Source organism: Camelina sativa, chromosome 7, assembly GCF_030686135.1.
Source record: "Camelina sativa cultivar CO46 ecotype springtype chromosome 7, ASM3068613v1".
NCBI classification, from domain to species: Eukaryota; Viridiplantae; Streptophyta; class Magnoliopsida; order Brassicales; family Brassicaceae; genus Camelina; species Camelina sativa.
The window spans coordinates 1,180,108-1,196,571 of NC_141886.1; the positions used below are offsets into that span (position 1 = coordinate 1,180,108).

The 16,464-nt window shown below is 36.4% G+C and overlaps 2 protein-coding genes and 3 pseudogenes across 9 annotated transcripts; 3 read left to right on the forward strand and 2 right to left on the reverse strand.

The window, feature by feature from the left end:
• Nucleotides 1-149: 149 nt before the first annotated feature.
• Nucleotides 150-2,590, reverse strand: LOC104699739 (uncharacterized; annotated as a pseudogene). The gene is made up of 10 exons (XR_015562907.1): nt 2,253-2,590; nt 2,030-2,166; nt 1,766-1,939; nt 1,439-1,675; nt 1,259-1,359; nt 1,108-1,180; nt 954-1,022; nt 755-862; nt 530-655; nt 150-444 (listed from the first exon to the last, which is right to left on the reverse strand). The product of XR_015562907.1 is annotated as an uncharacterized LOC104699739 (transcript).
• On the forward strand, nt 2,045-4,542 carry LOC104699743 (3-methyl-2-oxobutanoate hydroxymethyltransferase 2, mitochondrial-like). 3 transcript variants are annotated; one of them, XM_087460343.1, is made up of 6 exons: nt 2,045-2,535; nt 2,639-3,055; nt 3,184-3,390; nt 3,487-3,633; nt 3,846-3,899; nt 4,023-4,542. In XM_087460343.1, exons 2-6 carry the CDS (start codon nt 2,648-2,650, stop codon nt 4,269-4,271), a joined length of 1,065 nt encoding a protein of 354 aa, XP_087316469.1. In that variant the 5' UTR covers nt 2,045-2,535; nt 2,639-2,647; the 3' UTR covers nt 4,272-4,542. The 3 variants fall into 3 exon arrangements, with proteins under 3 accessions (XP_087316469.1, XP_019082879.2, XP_010413384.2); XM_019227334.2 differs by having other exon boundaries at nt 2,395-2,535; nt 3,184-3,312; XM_010415082.3 differs by lacking the exon at nt 2,045-2,535 and having other exon boundaries at nt 2,588-3,055.
• LOC104699745 (B3 domain-containing protein REM20-like) lies at nt 4,513-11,409 on the reverse strand. Of its 4 annotated transcripts, none has more exons than XM_010415085.3 (7): nt 10,973-11,409; nt 10,626-10,759; nt 10,412-10,501; nt 6,046-6,174; nt 5,240-5,660; nt 5,078-5,157; nt 4,513-4,995 (listed from the first exon to the last, which is right to left on the reverse strand). In XM_010415085.3, exons 1-7 carry the CDS (start codon nt 11,166-11,168, stop codon nt 4,741-4,743), a joined length of 1,305 nt encoding a protein of 434 aa, XP_010413387.2. In that variant the 5' UTR covers nt 11,169-11,409; the 3' UTR covers nt 4,513-4,740. The 4 variants fall into 4 exon arrangements, with proteins under 4 accessions (XP_010413387.2, XP_010413386.2, XP_087316468.1 ...); XM_010415084.3 differs by having other exon boundaries at nt 10,626-10,762; nt 10,973-11,268; XM_087460342.1 differs by lacking the exon at nt 6,046-6,174.
• LOC104699744 (pentatricopeptide repeat-containing protein At3g61520, mitochondrial pseudogene) lies at nt 6,706-9,325 on the forward strand (annotated as a pseudogene). The gene has a single exon (XR_015562906.1). The product of XR_015562906.1 is annotated as a pentatricopeptide repeat-containing protein At3g61520, mitochondrial pseudogene (transcript).
• A 1,301-nt stretch (nt 11,410-12,710) lies between the features above and the next one.
• On the forward strand, nt 12,711-14,452 carry LOC147940715 (uncharacterized; annotated as a pseudogene).
• Nucleotides 14,453-16,464: the final 2,012 nt, after the last annotated feature.

Genomic DNA, 16,464 nt, shown 5'->3' on the forward strand with positions numbered 1-16,464 from the left:
TGTACGATTCGAAATATAGTCTAACAGATTTCTACAGAGTTCTATAATAGTTGACACTTGACATTATATATGATCTCACTATTGGCTCACCTGTTAAGTTCCGCAATGTAGAATCTTCTTCATGAACATTGATTGGAAAGGAAGCTCAAAATTGAAAGACTTTCTTTATTCATTCTCTTTCTTTTACGCACTTAATTCTCAAAGAGGATACAAAGAAGAAAACCACAAGTCTCTGACTCTTACAAGGATTCAAAAGAGAGGCTTTTTCCCATTGATCATTCCCAACAAATGGTCAAGAACTTGTCTTCCAGCATCACGAAGACCCGAATGCATAAACTCATTTGTTACCCAAAGTCTGATACCCGAAATCTGAGAAGCTGTTTCCGTCACAAGCTTGAAGTTTACATACATATCTTCATAGTATACCGCTGCAGCCACAGGCACCTACCAGAACGAAAGAGCATGTGAAAACAGAGAACATTGTTTGATCCATAAGAAAAGAAAAACAGATGAAGATTCAGAAACATACTTTGTTAGTTTTCAATGTACCAACATCATATAATGGAGGCCAATCCTCTTTCTTGGCCAAGAGATCAGCAGCAGCTTTGAATGGCTTCAAGGCATGAATCTCATCAAACATCCATGGAAATATCATCTATATAAATACAAAATTCTAATTTAGTTAACCAACGTGAACCAATCATCCAAGCTATGAGTAATTAGTCATATAATTAGAAATACTTGAAACATGTACCTCTCCCGTGAAGAGTACAGGCTGACCTTCTTTGACTGCCTTCACTGCATCAAATTTGAACTCAGTTTTTTCCCGTAATCTATGAGCAGACCATCTTGATGAAGCACCCTGAAAAAGTTTCCAATCAAGAGAACATGACAACAAGTGGAACCAAATGTATGAAATAGGAAAGACGTTGAGGTATTTGAAGAGACTATACCTCACAGTATATGGCTTCGTGGAGAAGAGCATATAGTGGATTTGTATCAAAAGAATGCCAATTCTCAAACTGCAGGAACGATAAAACATCTCAGACTATCAATTCCCTCTTTAACAGATACTCGAAAAACAACAAATTTTTGAGGTTCTCTTACAGCGTTTAAGAAGAACTGACTAATATGTTTTGGAGCTCCAGTAACTAAGATAGGATCCCATACTCTCTCCAACCTACGATCAATAAAGACATGAGATTTAACACAGAAAATTTGATGTGACTGATAAAAAATAAGCAAGCTAAACTCTTACATCTAGTGAAGGCGCTCAAAACCAGTACTTGATCCTAAACCAGAAAGACCAAGAGTTTGAAGACCCTTAGGAGTGAGAATGCCTCCTGATGGAAGAAGTACCTAAAGAAAACGAAACATAGGAAAGTAAAGAGCTAAACTAAACTGGTCAGAGGATTTGGCAAATGTTGTAATCCCTCACCCCACCGCCTTCAGAATCAGCCAAGTACTTTACGATTTCGCGTACAATCTCAATGTCCTCAGGGAACCTCTTGTAGTATTTTTCGTTTTGGCGAGCAACTTGTTCAAAACCGGCTTCATACACATCATCTGCGGTGCATGCTTTGCCAATTGGTGGGATTCCTCCAGTTATTAGCACTTGTTTTAGTCCTTCCGGCGCAAAGCTCAAATATGTAAGTGCACAAAAGCCACCAAAACTCTGCAGAAGAAAAAATATAAACAATAAATCAAATGACAAGAACTGAAGTAGAGTGACTAATAGACAATACAGAGACAAAAAATAACTTACCTGACCCAAAATAGTCCAAGGATCGGCACTAGGAACAAGACGAACTCTAATAAACTCAGCATCTTTAACTATATTATCAGCTCGAAAGTGAACCAAATAATCAGCTAACTCCTTGGCTGATTTGAATTGAAGCATTGAGGAAGATGTTAAAGGGGTTGACAAGCCTGTTCCTCTCTGTAGGAATCCAAACTCAAATTAAAGCAACACAAAGACTAAGAAAAGTGTCCATAGAAAAGCATTAAACTATATAAAAAAGTATCATACTTGATCGAGTAAGATAACATGAAACTCTTCACAAGCTCTTTGAATCCATCCACCAGCTTCACTAGGCCTTGGTCCTTCAAATCCTGGACCACCTTGTAAATACAATAAATACGGCATTGCTTGCTCCTCTTTCCCCACTGCAAAATATTTAAATTCAAACTTAGATCAAAACAGAATCAGTTTTAGATTTTTTGAATCAAAAAGCCCCGATCTTTGAAGTTACCCGCAACGATTTCTCGAGCGAAGACTGTGATTTTGGGAGAAGTTTTGGAATAATCAAGAGGGACTATGAATCGATGATCACGCAATCGGAGCTCCGGCACAGAAAACCACTTCCCTGTGACATGCTCCGACCTCGATTCCCCAGCTTCAGCCATGGAGGTGAACACACGATAAGATCTCCGGCGACGGTAGAGATTGATAACACCTGAAAGAGACGATTTTGATGGAGTAGAAGATAGAGAGAGTACGAAAGCAGTCAACTTTGGAATCGGAGTGACCAGCGCGTGAGTCGTCAACATCGTTTTTTTTATTCAAGTTTACTTTTTTTAAAGATTTATCCAAACGAAAAGAAAAAGTCTCTAAATTTAAAAAATTTAATCTCATCAGATAGCAACAATGGCTTCATCGCTCGTCAGGAGTTGCTCGCGTGTTTCGAGGGTGGCCTTAACCACCGTCCGGTTTATGAGCAACATACCGGAAAACACGGTTTACGGAGGACCGAAACCGCAAAACCCGAATCAGAGAGTGACTTTGACGCAATTGAGACAGAAACATCGGAAAGGTGAGCCGATAACCGTCGTCACCGCCTACGATTACCCTTCCGCCGTTCACGTCGACACAGCCGGAATCGATGTTTGTCTCGTTGGAGATTCAGCTGCCATGGTTGTCCATGGCTATGACACCACCCTTCCTATCTCCTTAGACGAGATGCTCGTTCACTGTCGCGCCGTCGCTCGTGGAGCCAAAAGGCCACTTCTTGTCGGCGATTTGCCCTTTGGTACTTATGAATCTAACACCAATCAGGTGAGTAATCATCGAAAGTTTGATGCTTTGTTTCAAATTAAGCATCTTGGAGGTTAAAAATTTTCAGTTAAATTCCTTTGGAAATCATTGATTTTGATTGATTGAATTCTAGTTTGAATGGTGTTCAGGCGGTTGATAGTGCAGTTAGAGTGCTCAAGGAAGGAGGAATGGATGCTATTAAACTTGAAGGAGGATCGCCTTCAAGGATCACTGCTGCAAAATCCATTGTGGAAGCAGGGATTGCGGTTATGGGACATGTTGGATTGACTCCTCAAGCTATAAGTGTTCTTGGTGGTTTTAGGCCACAGGGCAAAAACATAGCTAGTGCTGTTAAGGTCTGAAACTAAGGGTTCATGCATGTGTATGTAATCTTTAATAAGGTTAGTTTTTAAGGTGTGATGAAATGATAGTCTCTTATTTTGTGTGATTAGGTTGTTGAAACTGCCATGGCTTTACAAGAAGCTGGATGTTTTTCGGTTGTTTTGGAATGTGTTCCGCCTCCCGTGGCTGCTGCTGCAACCTCTGCACTTCATATTCCCACCATTGGTATAGGAGCTGGCCCTTTCTGCAGTGGACAGGTTCGCTTTGACACTTCTTTAGATTATCTTATCGAGCTAAACTAGGCTTTTTTCGGTTTTGCGTGCTTATCTTGTTTGATTGAATAAACCATTTTCTCAATCTTTATTGGGGCTTTTTGCGTGATCAAAGAGTAAGATCAGCACAAAAAGAGTGAGTTATATACTATTCTAGTATTCTGATAAAGTATGTCACCTATTTCTTGTGGATGCAGGTTTTAGTCTACCATGATCTTCTGGGGATGATGCAGCATCCACATCATGCTAAGGTTAAAATCCTGAACCAATCATCTATCATCATAAATCATCATCCTTCTTCCATCTTCCTGCTTTTACGATTTATTATCTAAATGTTTCCGCTATGTTGCATCCCTACACTCTTTCCAATTCAGGTTACTCCAAAGTTTTGCAAACAGTACGCTCAAGTAGGAGAAGTGATCAACAAAGCGCTCTTGGATTATAAGGAAGAAGTATCTGAGCACTTGTTTCCAGGTCCTTCTTACAGCCCTTACAAGATCTCCTCAAGCGACCTTGATGGATTCTTAAGCGAGTTACAGAAGTTGGGCTTAGATAAGGCTGCTTCTGCTGCAGCAGCATCAGCTGAGAAGATGGAGCATTCAGATTCACCATCTTCTCAGTGACAGCTATAGCAATTCTCTAAGATCTTCATTTTGAGTACGTAGTTATGGTTGAAGAAATAAAAATCCTTAAATAGGATAGCTTTTTGCGGGTAAAATTGGTGTAATCCGTAGGAGTTAGCTATTTCAGAGTTCAGGGTGGTGGCTGATTAATAAAACAAAGGGGATAGTTGTTTGAGAAAAATAAAGATTTGTCCTCATTCTGTAATAAAGTAATGAGTCTGATATAAAAACTTACGTTCAGTTTTATGAGAAAACTAAGGATTCGTCCCCATTATGGAATACTAGCATTCAAAACATAACAAGAAACAGCTATAAGTTCATAAGTTTTCTTGAGGATGAAGAAGGTACTACCACTATGATAAAACCTGAGAAGAAACATAAGAACACAAAAGTCATAGCAACTCATGTCACAGTACTAATGATAATTATGATGGTGATAGTGATGATGATGGTTATGGTGATGAGAGGATCAAGCAGTTCCGCGGATGACGTGGACTCTGATGGAATGAACCATTTTCTCTCGGTCATGAAGAAGCTCGCATTCAACAGTATCTTGGTGTTTCTTAAGTCTGTTCCTTCTGCAAATCCTGTTCCATCCTTTGAAACAAACCGTATCAACTGCCCATTTGCCTCTAAGCCCTACCAAGGTCCCTTCACCATCAATGTACTTTACGGAATCACCAAATATAAGCTTATTTTCTCTCACAACACTGGCTGGAATAATCTGCACAAAACAAAACCACCACAACATGTAAGAACCCCATTGAAAGTAAAGAGAGACAGTAACTGAATCTTAAGTCTTTTACCAGTTCATTATTCCTGTTCTTGAGGGTAGTTGGAAAGTGTGGATTAGTTAGCGCTTTAACGTCTACGTTCCCTTCAAAAACTGAAACAAAACAAGCTTAACAATACTAGTTTTTTGGATTAACGATGTTTAAATACTTTGTAAAAAAAAAAGACTATCACACCTGCAGCAGCATCAGATTCAGTCTCTTCGTCCTCAAATGGATAAAGACTCTGGCTGATTTCTTCATCTTCACCTAAGCTAATGTCATAATCAACATCCATTGAAGGTTCTTCGTCTTCTTCAGAATCATCAGAACTAGAACCAGAAAGCTCTAGTGTCTCTGCTTCAGCTCTGGTCTCTTTACAACCCAAACGACCGAACACACTAACTTCAAAGGTTCGGTTACCATCATACACGAATGTCAAGAACTCTCCGTCCACAAGTTCATGGTCCTGTGCAAACTTTGACCATCCAGCTGTAAAATACGCACCGTCACGTATTTTCTTCATGCTCACTGTCCAATCTCTTCCTCCAGTGCCTTGGAGCTTTGCTGTGTTTGGCAATGGATCAGCAAGGAATTCGATGAAAGACAAAGGAATCGCCTGAGGATCCAAACACATATATGTTAACTTGTTATAACTTAAATCAAACAGAAACCATGGTGTCTTAGTTTTAACACAGTCATAAAAGTCATCGAGTCTCTCTGTTTTTCAAGTTTACCAACGACAGTTTTTTAACCTATGCTTTAGTGCACAAGAAACAAAGGAAAAAAATCCAAAATTTGTTACCACTCACAGCTCATTCCGGTTTAATTACAGTTAACAGATGAACCCCAACTGCAAAGTGCAAACTAACTAAAAGATTCAAAACCATAAAGCACAACTCTCTCATTGATACTTAACTTTCCTAAAAGTTTGAGACTTTTGCTACTACGGTTACGGAAGACAGAAGAAAGAAGAAAAAGAAAGAGATGAGAGTTATTCTTACAAATGATTCAGAGGCTGTTTGAGAGACGAACACCTTGAAGAAACGAGGGAACAAAACGTCATCATCATGTTCAGGCTCAGCCATGGAGATGTAAGAAGCGAGAGAGGAAGGGAGAGTCGAAATGGGTCTCTGTGCTAGTGAGAGAGGGATACAATACAAACGTCGATGAGATATTGTAACAATAGCCGAGAGAGAAAGAGTGAGAATGAAAGAGAAAGGAGTCAAAGTTTGACCGTCAAACAAAACCTCAGTGTTTGAAAAAACAGTTGTACACTGTACTCTAATTCACATATCTTTAATTTACAGTTTGACCCCATAACTTGTAATAAATTATAGTCAAAACTCAAAAGGAAGCAGAACCGGATTCCCGATTTGTGTTAAGTCTTCTGAAAAAATACATGAATATAGAAAATGAGTGTAATAATGAAAAGCCGAACACTAAGTTTGCGTGTCTGCATGAAAAAAAAACAGAGACTGTAATATTTTTGATGGTACTGCAACTGCAAGGATGTGAGATTGCAGCCCCACTCTATCCTCTGTTGGGTTCTCATTCACAGATTATTTTAAGACAAAGGGGATAGTGTTTTGAGAAAAATAAAGATTTGTCCTCATTCTGTAATAAAATAATGAGTGTGATATAAAAAACTCACGTTCAGTTTTATAATAAAAATAAAGATTTTTTAATATTTTTAAAAGGTTTTCTGGGCCAAATTAGTGTTAAAGCCCATTATTGGAATGGCCTAAACTTCTTGTTCGTTGAGTGTCACCTCAATCCGCCGAACAGAGTTCTTCGTCGTCTCTCACTTTTCCCGGTGGCCGTCATTTTTTAAACCTTGACGATGAGTATCGTGCTATCAATTTCCCGGCGCCGGAACTCTTATGTTCTGCTCAACCATGTCAGATTCCTCCGCCGAGTTTGTGATGATGTTGAACCACCACGGCCGGAAATCAAATCGGAGAGCCAGGAATCCGTAGTAGCAAAATTTTTGGAGAACCTTAAAAAGCTCCCGCAACATGATTGGGCGTCGAGCGAGTCGCTAAGTTCACTTCTCGTATCTTCTTCTTCTGTTTCTCCTGTAGCATTCGCTCAAATCACGCGGCGGCTAGGATCGTACTCTCAAGCAATCTCGTTCTTCGAGTACCTGGATGCGAAATCTGAGTCTCTTAATCGCCGTGATGCATCTCTCTCCTTGACATTGCAATCGGTTATTGAATTCGCCGGTAGGGAAGGACCTGAATCGCGGGATAAACTTCTCCAGCTTTACGAGATTGCCAAAGAGAAGAACATCCCGCTTACTGTTGTTGCCGCTAAGCTTCTGATCCGATGGTTTGGGCGTGTGGGTATGGTGAATCAGTCGGTTATTGTATACGAAGGGCTCGATTCGGATATGAAAAACACTCCAGTTCGTAATGTTGTAATCGGTGTGTTGCTAAGAAATGGACTTGTGGATGATGCCTTCAAGGTGCTCGACGAAATGCTTCAGAAAGAATCAGTTTTTCCTCCTAATAGAATCACAGCGGATATTGTGTTGCACGAGGTTTGGAAGGGAAGGCTTTTGACTGAAGGAAAGCTCATTGGGTTGATTTCAAGATTTAGCTCTCATGGTGTCTCCCCAAACTCTGTTTGGCTGACTCGGTTTATTAATAGTCTATGCAAATATGGTGGTAGCACCAATGCAGCTTGGGATATTTTGAGCGACCTGATGAAGAACAATGCCCCACTTGAAGCTCCTCCCTTCAATGCGCTCTTGTCATGCTTAGGAAGGAATATGAACATTGGTAGAATGAGTGATTTAGTCTTGAAGATGGATGAGATAGGAATTAGGCCTGATGTTGTGACTTTAGGGATCCTTATTAACACTTTGTGCAAATCAAGGAGGGTCGATGAAGCACTCCAAGTTTTTGAACAAATGTGTGGAAAGAGAAGTGAAGATGGGAATGTGATTAAAGCTGATTCGATTCTTTTTAATACTCTCATTGACGGGCTCTGCAAGACGTGGAGGTTGGAAGAAGCAGAGGAGTTGTTGGCAAGGATGAAGGTGGAAGAGAGTTGTGCGCCCAATGCAGTTACTTATAATTGCTTGATCGATGGGTATTGCAGAGCTGGAAAGCTTGAGACGGCTAAAGAAGTTGTTTCTCAGATGAAGGAGGCCGGGATCAAACCGAATGTGGTTACTCTTAATTCAATCGTTGGTGGGATGTGCAGGCACCATGGATTGAACATGGCGGTTCTTTTCTTTATGGATATGGAAAAGGAAGGCGTGAAAGGGAATGTGATTACTTATATGACATTGATCCATGCTTGTTGCAGCGTCAGTAACATAGAAAAGGCTATGCATTGGTATGATAAAATGTTGGAAGCTGGTTGTTCTCCTGATGCAAATATCTATTATGCTTTGATCTCTGGATTGTGCCAAGCTAGGCAGGATCATGACGCCATTAGAGTGGTGGAGAAACTGAAAGAGGGAGGGTTTTCTCTTGACTTATTGGCTTACAACATTCTTATTGGGTTGTTTTGTGATAAGAATAATGCAGAGAAAGTCTATGAGATGCTAACCGATATGGAAAAAGAAGGGATGAAACCTGATTCCATCACTTACAACACTCTCATTTCGTTTTTCGGCAGACACAAGGACTTCCAGAGTGTTCAGAAAATGATGGAGCAGATGAGAGAAGACGGGTTAGACCCGACTGTTGTAACGTATGGAGCGCTAATCGAAGCTTATTGTTCAGTCGGAGAATTAAACGAAGCAATGAAGCTCTTCAAGGAAATGGGTTTGCAGTCAAAGGTCAAGCCGAACACTGTGATATACAACATTCTCATAAACGCATTTTCTAAGCTGGGGAATTACGAACAAGCTCTGTCGCTGAAAGAGGAAATGAAGAAGATGGTGAGGCCTAATGTTGAAACTTACAATGCCTTGTTTAACTGTCTCAAAGAGAAGAGCCAAACTGAGACATTGCTTAAGCTGATGGATGAGATGGTAGAACAGTCCTGTGAACCAAATCAGATCACCATGGAGATTCTAATGGAGCGTCTCTCAGGTTCTAATGAGTTAGTTAAGCTGAGGAAGTTTATGCAAGGTTATTCTGTTGCTACTCGGACTGAGAAAGCTTCACCTTTCGATGTCTTTGGCTTGGGATAGTGGTTTAGTAGATTCAGTAACTTATAGATTAGTAAAAATGATCTAAATTTTGTCTTTGATTCTGTCGTGCTTCTACACAATCGTTATTTATGTTTGGTTTTATTCTTCAAGTTTACTATTTTTAGTAACCGAAACTAATTTGTGAAAATTGAAACAAAATCCAGCATTCTACAATTCTCGATGCATTAGGTTTAACTAATGATCCCATTAACTTATGGGCCTCAGATAATCATGTATTTGATGAGCTCCATTGAGATTTGGACAGACACGTGTCTTGAATTGACTAAACGCATCCTAAGCAGAGAGAATTTGACTATGTGTTCCCTTTTCAGACAACTGACGAGAGGAAGTCAAAGCTGCCCCATTTATATGTTCAACGAGTTGACTAGTTTTGTTTTAGTGATTTTACTGCTAAAACAACAATATTAATCTTAAGATATTTTGATAAATTGTTGACTTAATCATTATAAACTCCCCTAAAGGTGGCCTAAAGAGGCAAGAGCCTAGGGGTCACGACCGTAAGATCTTTCGCACCATTAAGACATCATTAATGAGAGAACTTTTTTTGGTGTTCTTAGATTAAATATATAGTGAAAATAATGTTAGATCAGTTGTTAAGATTATAGGTAAAAAAATTGGGAGAACTAATTATGGTGTTCTTAGAATAAAGATATAGTGAAATAATGTAAGATCAGTAATTAAGATCTTTTGTTAAAAAGCTAGTTATTGGGAGAACATGTTTAAGATCATAAGATTTAATAATATAATATTCATAAACATTTTACAAATTATAAAAACTTATAAAATAACATTTAAATTGCTTACTTATAAACTTGTAAATAAAATGTAAAAAAACAAACAAACATATTACTTAATTAATTATAACAGATAAACATCTTATTTAATGAATAAATAGTTTAATATCCAAATTTATTCTATATATGCTCTATCAAATCCTCTCTTCAACCGTGCAACCATTTGCACCCAAAGTGATAATAACAACACTGCTAAGCAAGGTGAAATGTTGGAATATTGTAAGCAGATTTGGACAAACAAAATGAAGATGTTACTAACTAATGTATTATCACATGAGCAGTTTATCCCAAACGAAAGATATAAAACTATGTAGCAGAATCATGAAACAGAACAAACACTAATAGTCTGTTTATACAAGCTTGGAGCAAACTTATTAGTGAAAACAAAGGAGGTCAGAAGAGAACCTGCGCTTCAGCGCGCACGACTGCTCTAACACGGTCGTTATAGTCTTCAATACTAAGCGGAGGGAAAAGAAAATGCCTACGAGCATAAAGCTGCACAACCATGAGAGAAACTGTTAAATGGAATGGGAGAAGTTAAGATTTGGAGAAAAGAGTGTAAAACAGTAACGGGGGGTCTGCATTGGACATATTGACAAGCTAACAACACAAATCTTGCCTCGTAAATGGAATCGCCTATAAAAGCTAATGAAGCAGCATTGAAGACTGATCTTGGTTTCTCCAACTTTGGTGGACTTGGAGACCATGTCTCATATCCCATATAAGTATCATCAACTTCAACAGGTTGTAACTCTACTACATAAAAGAAACAAAATTTTAGCAAACCCTCTCTAACAGAACCACGAATTTGGAAATTAGACAAGTCTTCTACACAATCCAATACCATAGAATAAAAAAATTAAAGAGAAAGCTTTTTGATTCGAAAGTTTGGTTTATCAAATGTATACTAGACAGAATTAATAAGCAAACATCGCAATTGATTCAATTTCGAGTTAAAGAGTCCACCTTTACTAGGGGGACGCTTGAGCAAATCGGCGACGGAGATGCTGATTACTGGAGACGGTGAAGGTAACGGCGGCGGTAAGAAAGAATTACTGTTAGGATTCTTCTTCACTTTCCGCGGCGCATTAGGGTTGTACGGAAGCCTAGGTTGTGTATCCAAGGCAGCTCTCACCACTGAACTCGCCGATAAAATCACCATTTTTCTAAAAGCTTACTCCTTTTGTGTTTTTGGGTTCGAAAGATCTCATTTGTTTTTGACCGCGGCAACGATAAAAAAATGAGAACTGAATATTTTTCTCTCTCCAAAACATCTCGACCAATCACGTTACAGAAAACAAATGAGAATTGGGCATTAGATCAATTCTCACTCAAGACCAGAAATTTTGATCTAAGCCCACTATTCCCTTTTTTATTAATTATTTTGGGCTTATAACACACCATCTGTTCGGCCGATAATGATGGCTTTATAATAGCGTTTTATTCCCAGTTTCCCACTTAATACGTAGTACGTACGTACAATTTATCATGTTTTGTGAGGAAGAAAATACTAATACTTTTGAACCCAAAGTATACTATTATGATAATATTTTTCAAGAATGTAAAATACAACTATTCTCCCAAGACTATTACACATTTACATTACTTGACAATAAAAATCAATATTATTGGTCAGAGATGAATATTTAAACATTAGGTTTTTTTTTCTACGTTGAATTAACACTTTTATCTGCTAAAAATCTTATGTGATGTGGATATGGAAATTAAGAACACAGATTCTCTTTCAACTCTTAATTATATTCTTTTTACTTTCCTAAAGGTATGATAGGAACTTCTGTTGTAAATATGAATAAATTAAAGGAGTTATGCATGTTTCTATCTTTATACTGAACACATGGTATAAGGATATCCATATATATATATATATATATATATATATATATTTTTGTTTATATGAATAGTTTTGTAATACTACAAATAATTCGAAGTCTGGAGTTTTTTTGATTCGATTATTAACTTATTTGTCAACTAAAATTGTTTAGTTTTCTTGCATGTTAATTAGCGATAGCTCAGACTAGCAAGCTAGGGTCTAAAACTAAAATCGATTCCGTAAACAAATTGCCTAAGCTTATAAAGACCATCCACCGAGCTTTCTTAGTTTGTTCTATCATCAATAAAAAAAAGTAGGAAAATTGTAGGAAATTTAACTTTTGGACATACAGTTTAGAAAGATAAAGGAATCGGATGCTGTACATATCTAACAACTATCAAATAAATAGTATATTTGTTGAAACACATCCAGTGAAAATCGATAAACGCTTTGTACAATAATTTGAGCTAAGCAGCCAACTCAAATTACACTATTAAATTTTCTTGGAATGAGTTTTTTACCCAAGTTTGTTGACAGATTTAGTAATTTTTAATTAATCGTCATGCATCGTCGATAGAGCAAGAGAGACCAATAAAATCTGGGGCTCCATACGGATTAAGGAAAAAATAACATCAAAGTTTTTTAATGTTTGTACAAAAAGATTATTCATAAAAAAGTTGATCGAAACTCTTGTTTTAAATGAATAATATTCTGATAAACTTATGAATAATAGCATGTTTTGTGTGATTTTCCTAAAATGGGAGCCTCTTAATTTGTAATAATAATTAAAAAACTCTTTAAGTGAGATCCCATTGAAATGTTTCATGCCAAATAAAAATATAAAATGAGGGCCCATTTAAATGTTTCATGCCAATGTACTCAAGTCGAAAAACGTTTTATGTTAAAATCAACCTTACAACCGATTTGACAAAGAGACGCATCACATATATATTCACATGTATATGCTTAAACTTGCTACTTTGTTCCGATTACTACAAAGAGAAGCTGAACGACTATAGCTTTAGTTCCGATCATTGGTCGTTTGTATTTGTTAAAGTAGTGAAGTCAATTATTGAAGAAATTGATTATGGTGTGTTTGGTCTCTTAGTTGATGAATCTACAAATATATCTCACAAAGAACAAATGGCTGTTGTATTCTGATTTGTTAATAAGAGCGGAGCAGTGAAAGAAAGGTTTATTGGACTTGTTCATGTAAAAGAAACGTCATTTGCATCTTTGAAGTCTGCTATTGATAATTTGTTTGTTAAATATGGGTTGAGCTTGAAAAGGCTGTGAGGGCAAGGCTATGATGGAGCAAACAATACGAAGGGAGAATTTAATGGCTTGAAAGCATTGGTTGTTAGAGAAAACAGTGCTGCTTATTATGTCTATTGCTTTGCTCATCAACTCCAGTTGGTGGTGGTTGCAATCGCAAAAAACACTTTGAGGTTGGTGATTTTTTTGATATGATTTCTACATTATTGAATGTGGTTGGAGCTTCTTGCAAAAGGCAAGATATGATTCGAGAAAATTATCGAGTAAAAGTGCAGGAATGAATTAGTAAAGGTGAGATTAACACTGGTACAAGATTGAATCAAGAAATTTCGCTTCAAAGACCTGGAAATACTCGATGGGGTTCTCATCATAAAACATTGTAACGATTAGTTGAGTTGTTTTCTACTATCATTGAGGTTCTTGAGTATATCCAAAATGAAGGCGTTGAAGACTCCAAAAAACGTCAAGCATATGGTCTTCTCAAGTACTTTCACACTTTTGATTGTGTGTTCTATATGCAACTAATGCTACTTATTTTGGGATTGACTGAGAATTTGTCAATGGCTTTGCAAAAGAAAGATCAAGATATTTTGAATGCCATGTCATTGGTGGAATCTACTAAGAGAGAATTGCAGAAGCTTAGGGATGATGGATGGGATTCATTTATGAATAAAGTTTCATCTTTTTGCGAGAAACATAATGTTGAAATGCTTGTCATGGAAGACGTCTTTGTTGATCCAAGGAAACCAAGAAGGAGAACCAATATAACTAACTTGCATCATTATAAGGTTAACTGTTTCTACACTATTCTACATTTACAGCTTCAAGAGTTCAATGATTGTTTTATGGAGGTAAACACTGATCTACTTATATGTATGGCTTTTTTAAGTCCTCTTGATTCATTTTGCGAGTTTGACAAGGAAAAATTGGTGAATTTGGTTAAGTTTTATCCAGATGACTTTAGTTATGGGGAGACTTTGTGTCTTGAGCAGCATCTTGATATCTACATTGACAATGTGCGCAGAGATGAATGATTTAAAAATTTGAAAAGTCTTGGAGATCTTTCTTGTTTGATGGTAAAAACCCAAAAGCATCTTGCACATCCTTTGGTTTACAAGCTTTTGAAGTTAGTCTTAACTTTACTAGTTGCAGCAGCAAGTGTTAAGGAATGTTTTTCGGCAATGAAATTGGTGAAGACGATTACACGCAATAGAATTGAAGACCAGTTTGTAAGTGATTGTCTTGTTTGCTATATTGAAAAATAGTTACTTGAATCTGTCACAAATGAAAAAGTGATAGAAAGGTTTCAAATGTTGAATGAGCATAGGGTGATTTTGTAAGATGTTTAAGAATATTCATCTGATAATTTTTATATATTATATAATATTTAAGTTTTTGTTATATATTTGCCGCTGACGAATAAATTTTCTAGATCCGCACTGCAAAAGTATATATCTATCACATGCATTTACGAAGTAAAAAAGAATCATAATTTATAAGTAAAAACTAAAAGTAAAGGATATATGAAAGAGTTGGCGTAACAATTAACATCAATATGAAAAAGTTTATCATCACTAACCAACATTCTATCGGGGACAGCTAAGATCACACTACAGTCCGTCTATGCAAAAGGCATTTCGTTACACGTGCGTGTACGTATTCTTTTTCCCTACAAATACACACTAATAATAAGAAAACGAGTAATCTCTCAACTCAAATACGACGTGTCCTTCTAGTTTTAGACTTTTTCATCTCCGACCAATTCAATTTAAGGCAAATTTGATTTAGAGAGAAGTTTTACTATAAATGGCTAAATGTCATACATCTAAAAAGCCGTCCACAAAGATCTTTGATCTCCAATTCCTTAGTGGACTGCTGTCACGTGTCCAATACTTTCAAATTTGGTTTCACATGTTAATTTGTAATTATGAGTTACTATATAAACATAATGAATGACCTTGAAGAAGTATTTGGAGCTTAACAACCAACCCATTACCGAAGTATTTGAATCATTTTTCTTCCTCTTAAACTAATTTAGAATGGAGGAAAACCAAATTTTGAAATTTTAATCGCACGAGATTAGACCATGGGTCACGTTGCGGTCGACACGCAAAGTAATTTTAAAGCTTAAATATATATGATTTGACCAAGTTTAACATAGTTTTATAATCTGGAAAATAGATTATTAGTTAACTAACGCTTCTTGAATACGACTGTAACATCTTAATGTTCAAATGTAAATTTACAAGAAACTATGTATTGAAAGTACTTTATTCTTAATATTATTCGGATATTATGTCGAGCCTAAAATTTAAAATTCTTTTATTTTTCTAAAAATGTAAATCACCCCCAAGTCAAGGTAAACATTTCTCCCCGAATCTATATCAACGTGGGTCTAATAATAGAGTTCGTAAGACTTGAACTTGTTTTATTTTTTAACTTCGTTGAATCTTTAAATCACTCTCGACTTTTAATTTGTTCATTCTCTTTTGTCTTTAAACCTCTTTGGTTGATCTAATTGTTTAATTAAAATCAATGGAAGTATGGAACACAAAAGTCTTTTTAATGTTATTAGTTAGTAGTTAGTACCGTGATACCAAGTCTTCTGTATTTTCTAACATAATTATTAAATAGTCTGGTGTACTCCAAAACATTCTTAATAACAAATAAATACAAGTATACTGCCGTATATAATCTTTAGCGTTTTTCATAGGATCGTATCTAAAGTTCTTAACAACTTAAATGTACCATATGCACTGGGTATAGGGTTGTAACGTTTGTTGTCCTAATGTCTTAAAAGAAACCTACAAAATGCTAAATGATTTATCATCAGTTCATAGTGACATAGGAACTAGATTCATCTGTTATGTTTGCACAAAAAAAAAGATTCATCAGTTATGTTTGCACAAAAAAAAGATCCATCAGTTATAGAAATTACTCTCTCTGTCTCACATAGATGGATGTCTCACATAGATGGATGTTTTGACACTTTCACACATATTAAGAAAAAATTTAGTTTTTATTTGTAAATTAATTTATAATTATTTTTTGGTAGAGAGAGAAAATATAAACCAATAACAATTCAAAATTTTAAATATTTTCAATGAATACTTTTTGAAATTTACAAAACATCAATCTTTGTGGAACAAAAAAATATACCAAAACATCAATCTTTATGGGATAAAGGGAGTAATTGTTTGTTCAATTATTGATTATAATAGCATTAATAACACCTTTTTTTTTTTGTTATATAAATAGTTCTTTTTCAAAAAAACAATAACAAAGACTAAAACAAAACATTTTGGCTCTAGGTTTGACTTTATGGAAGCATATTTTGTCCCCACAAAAAAAA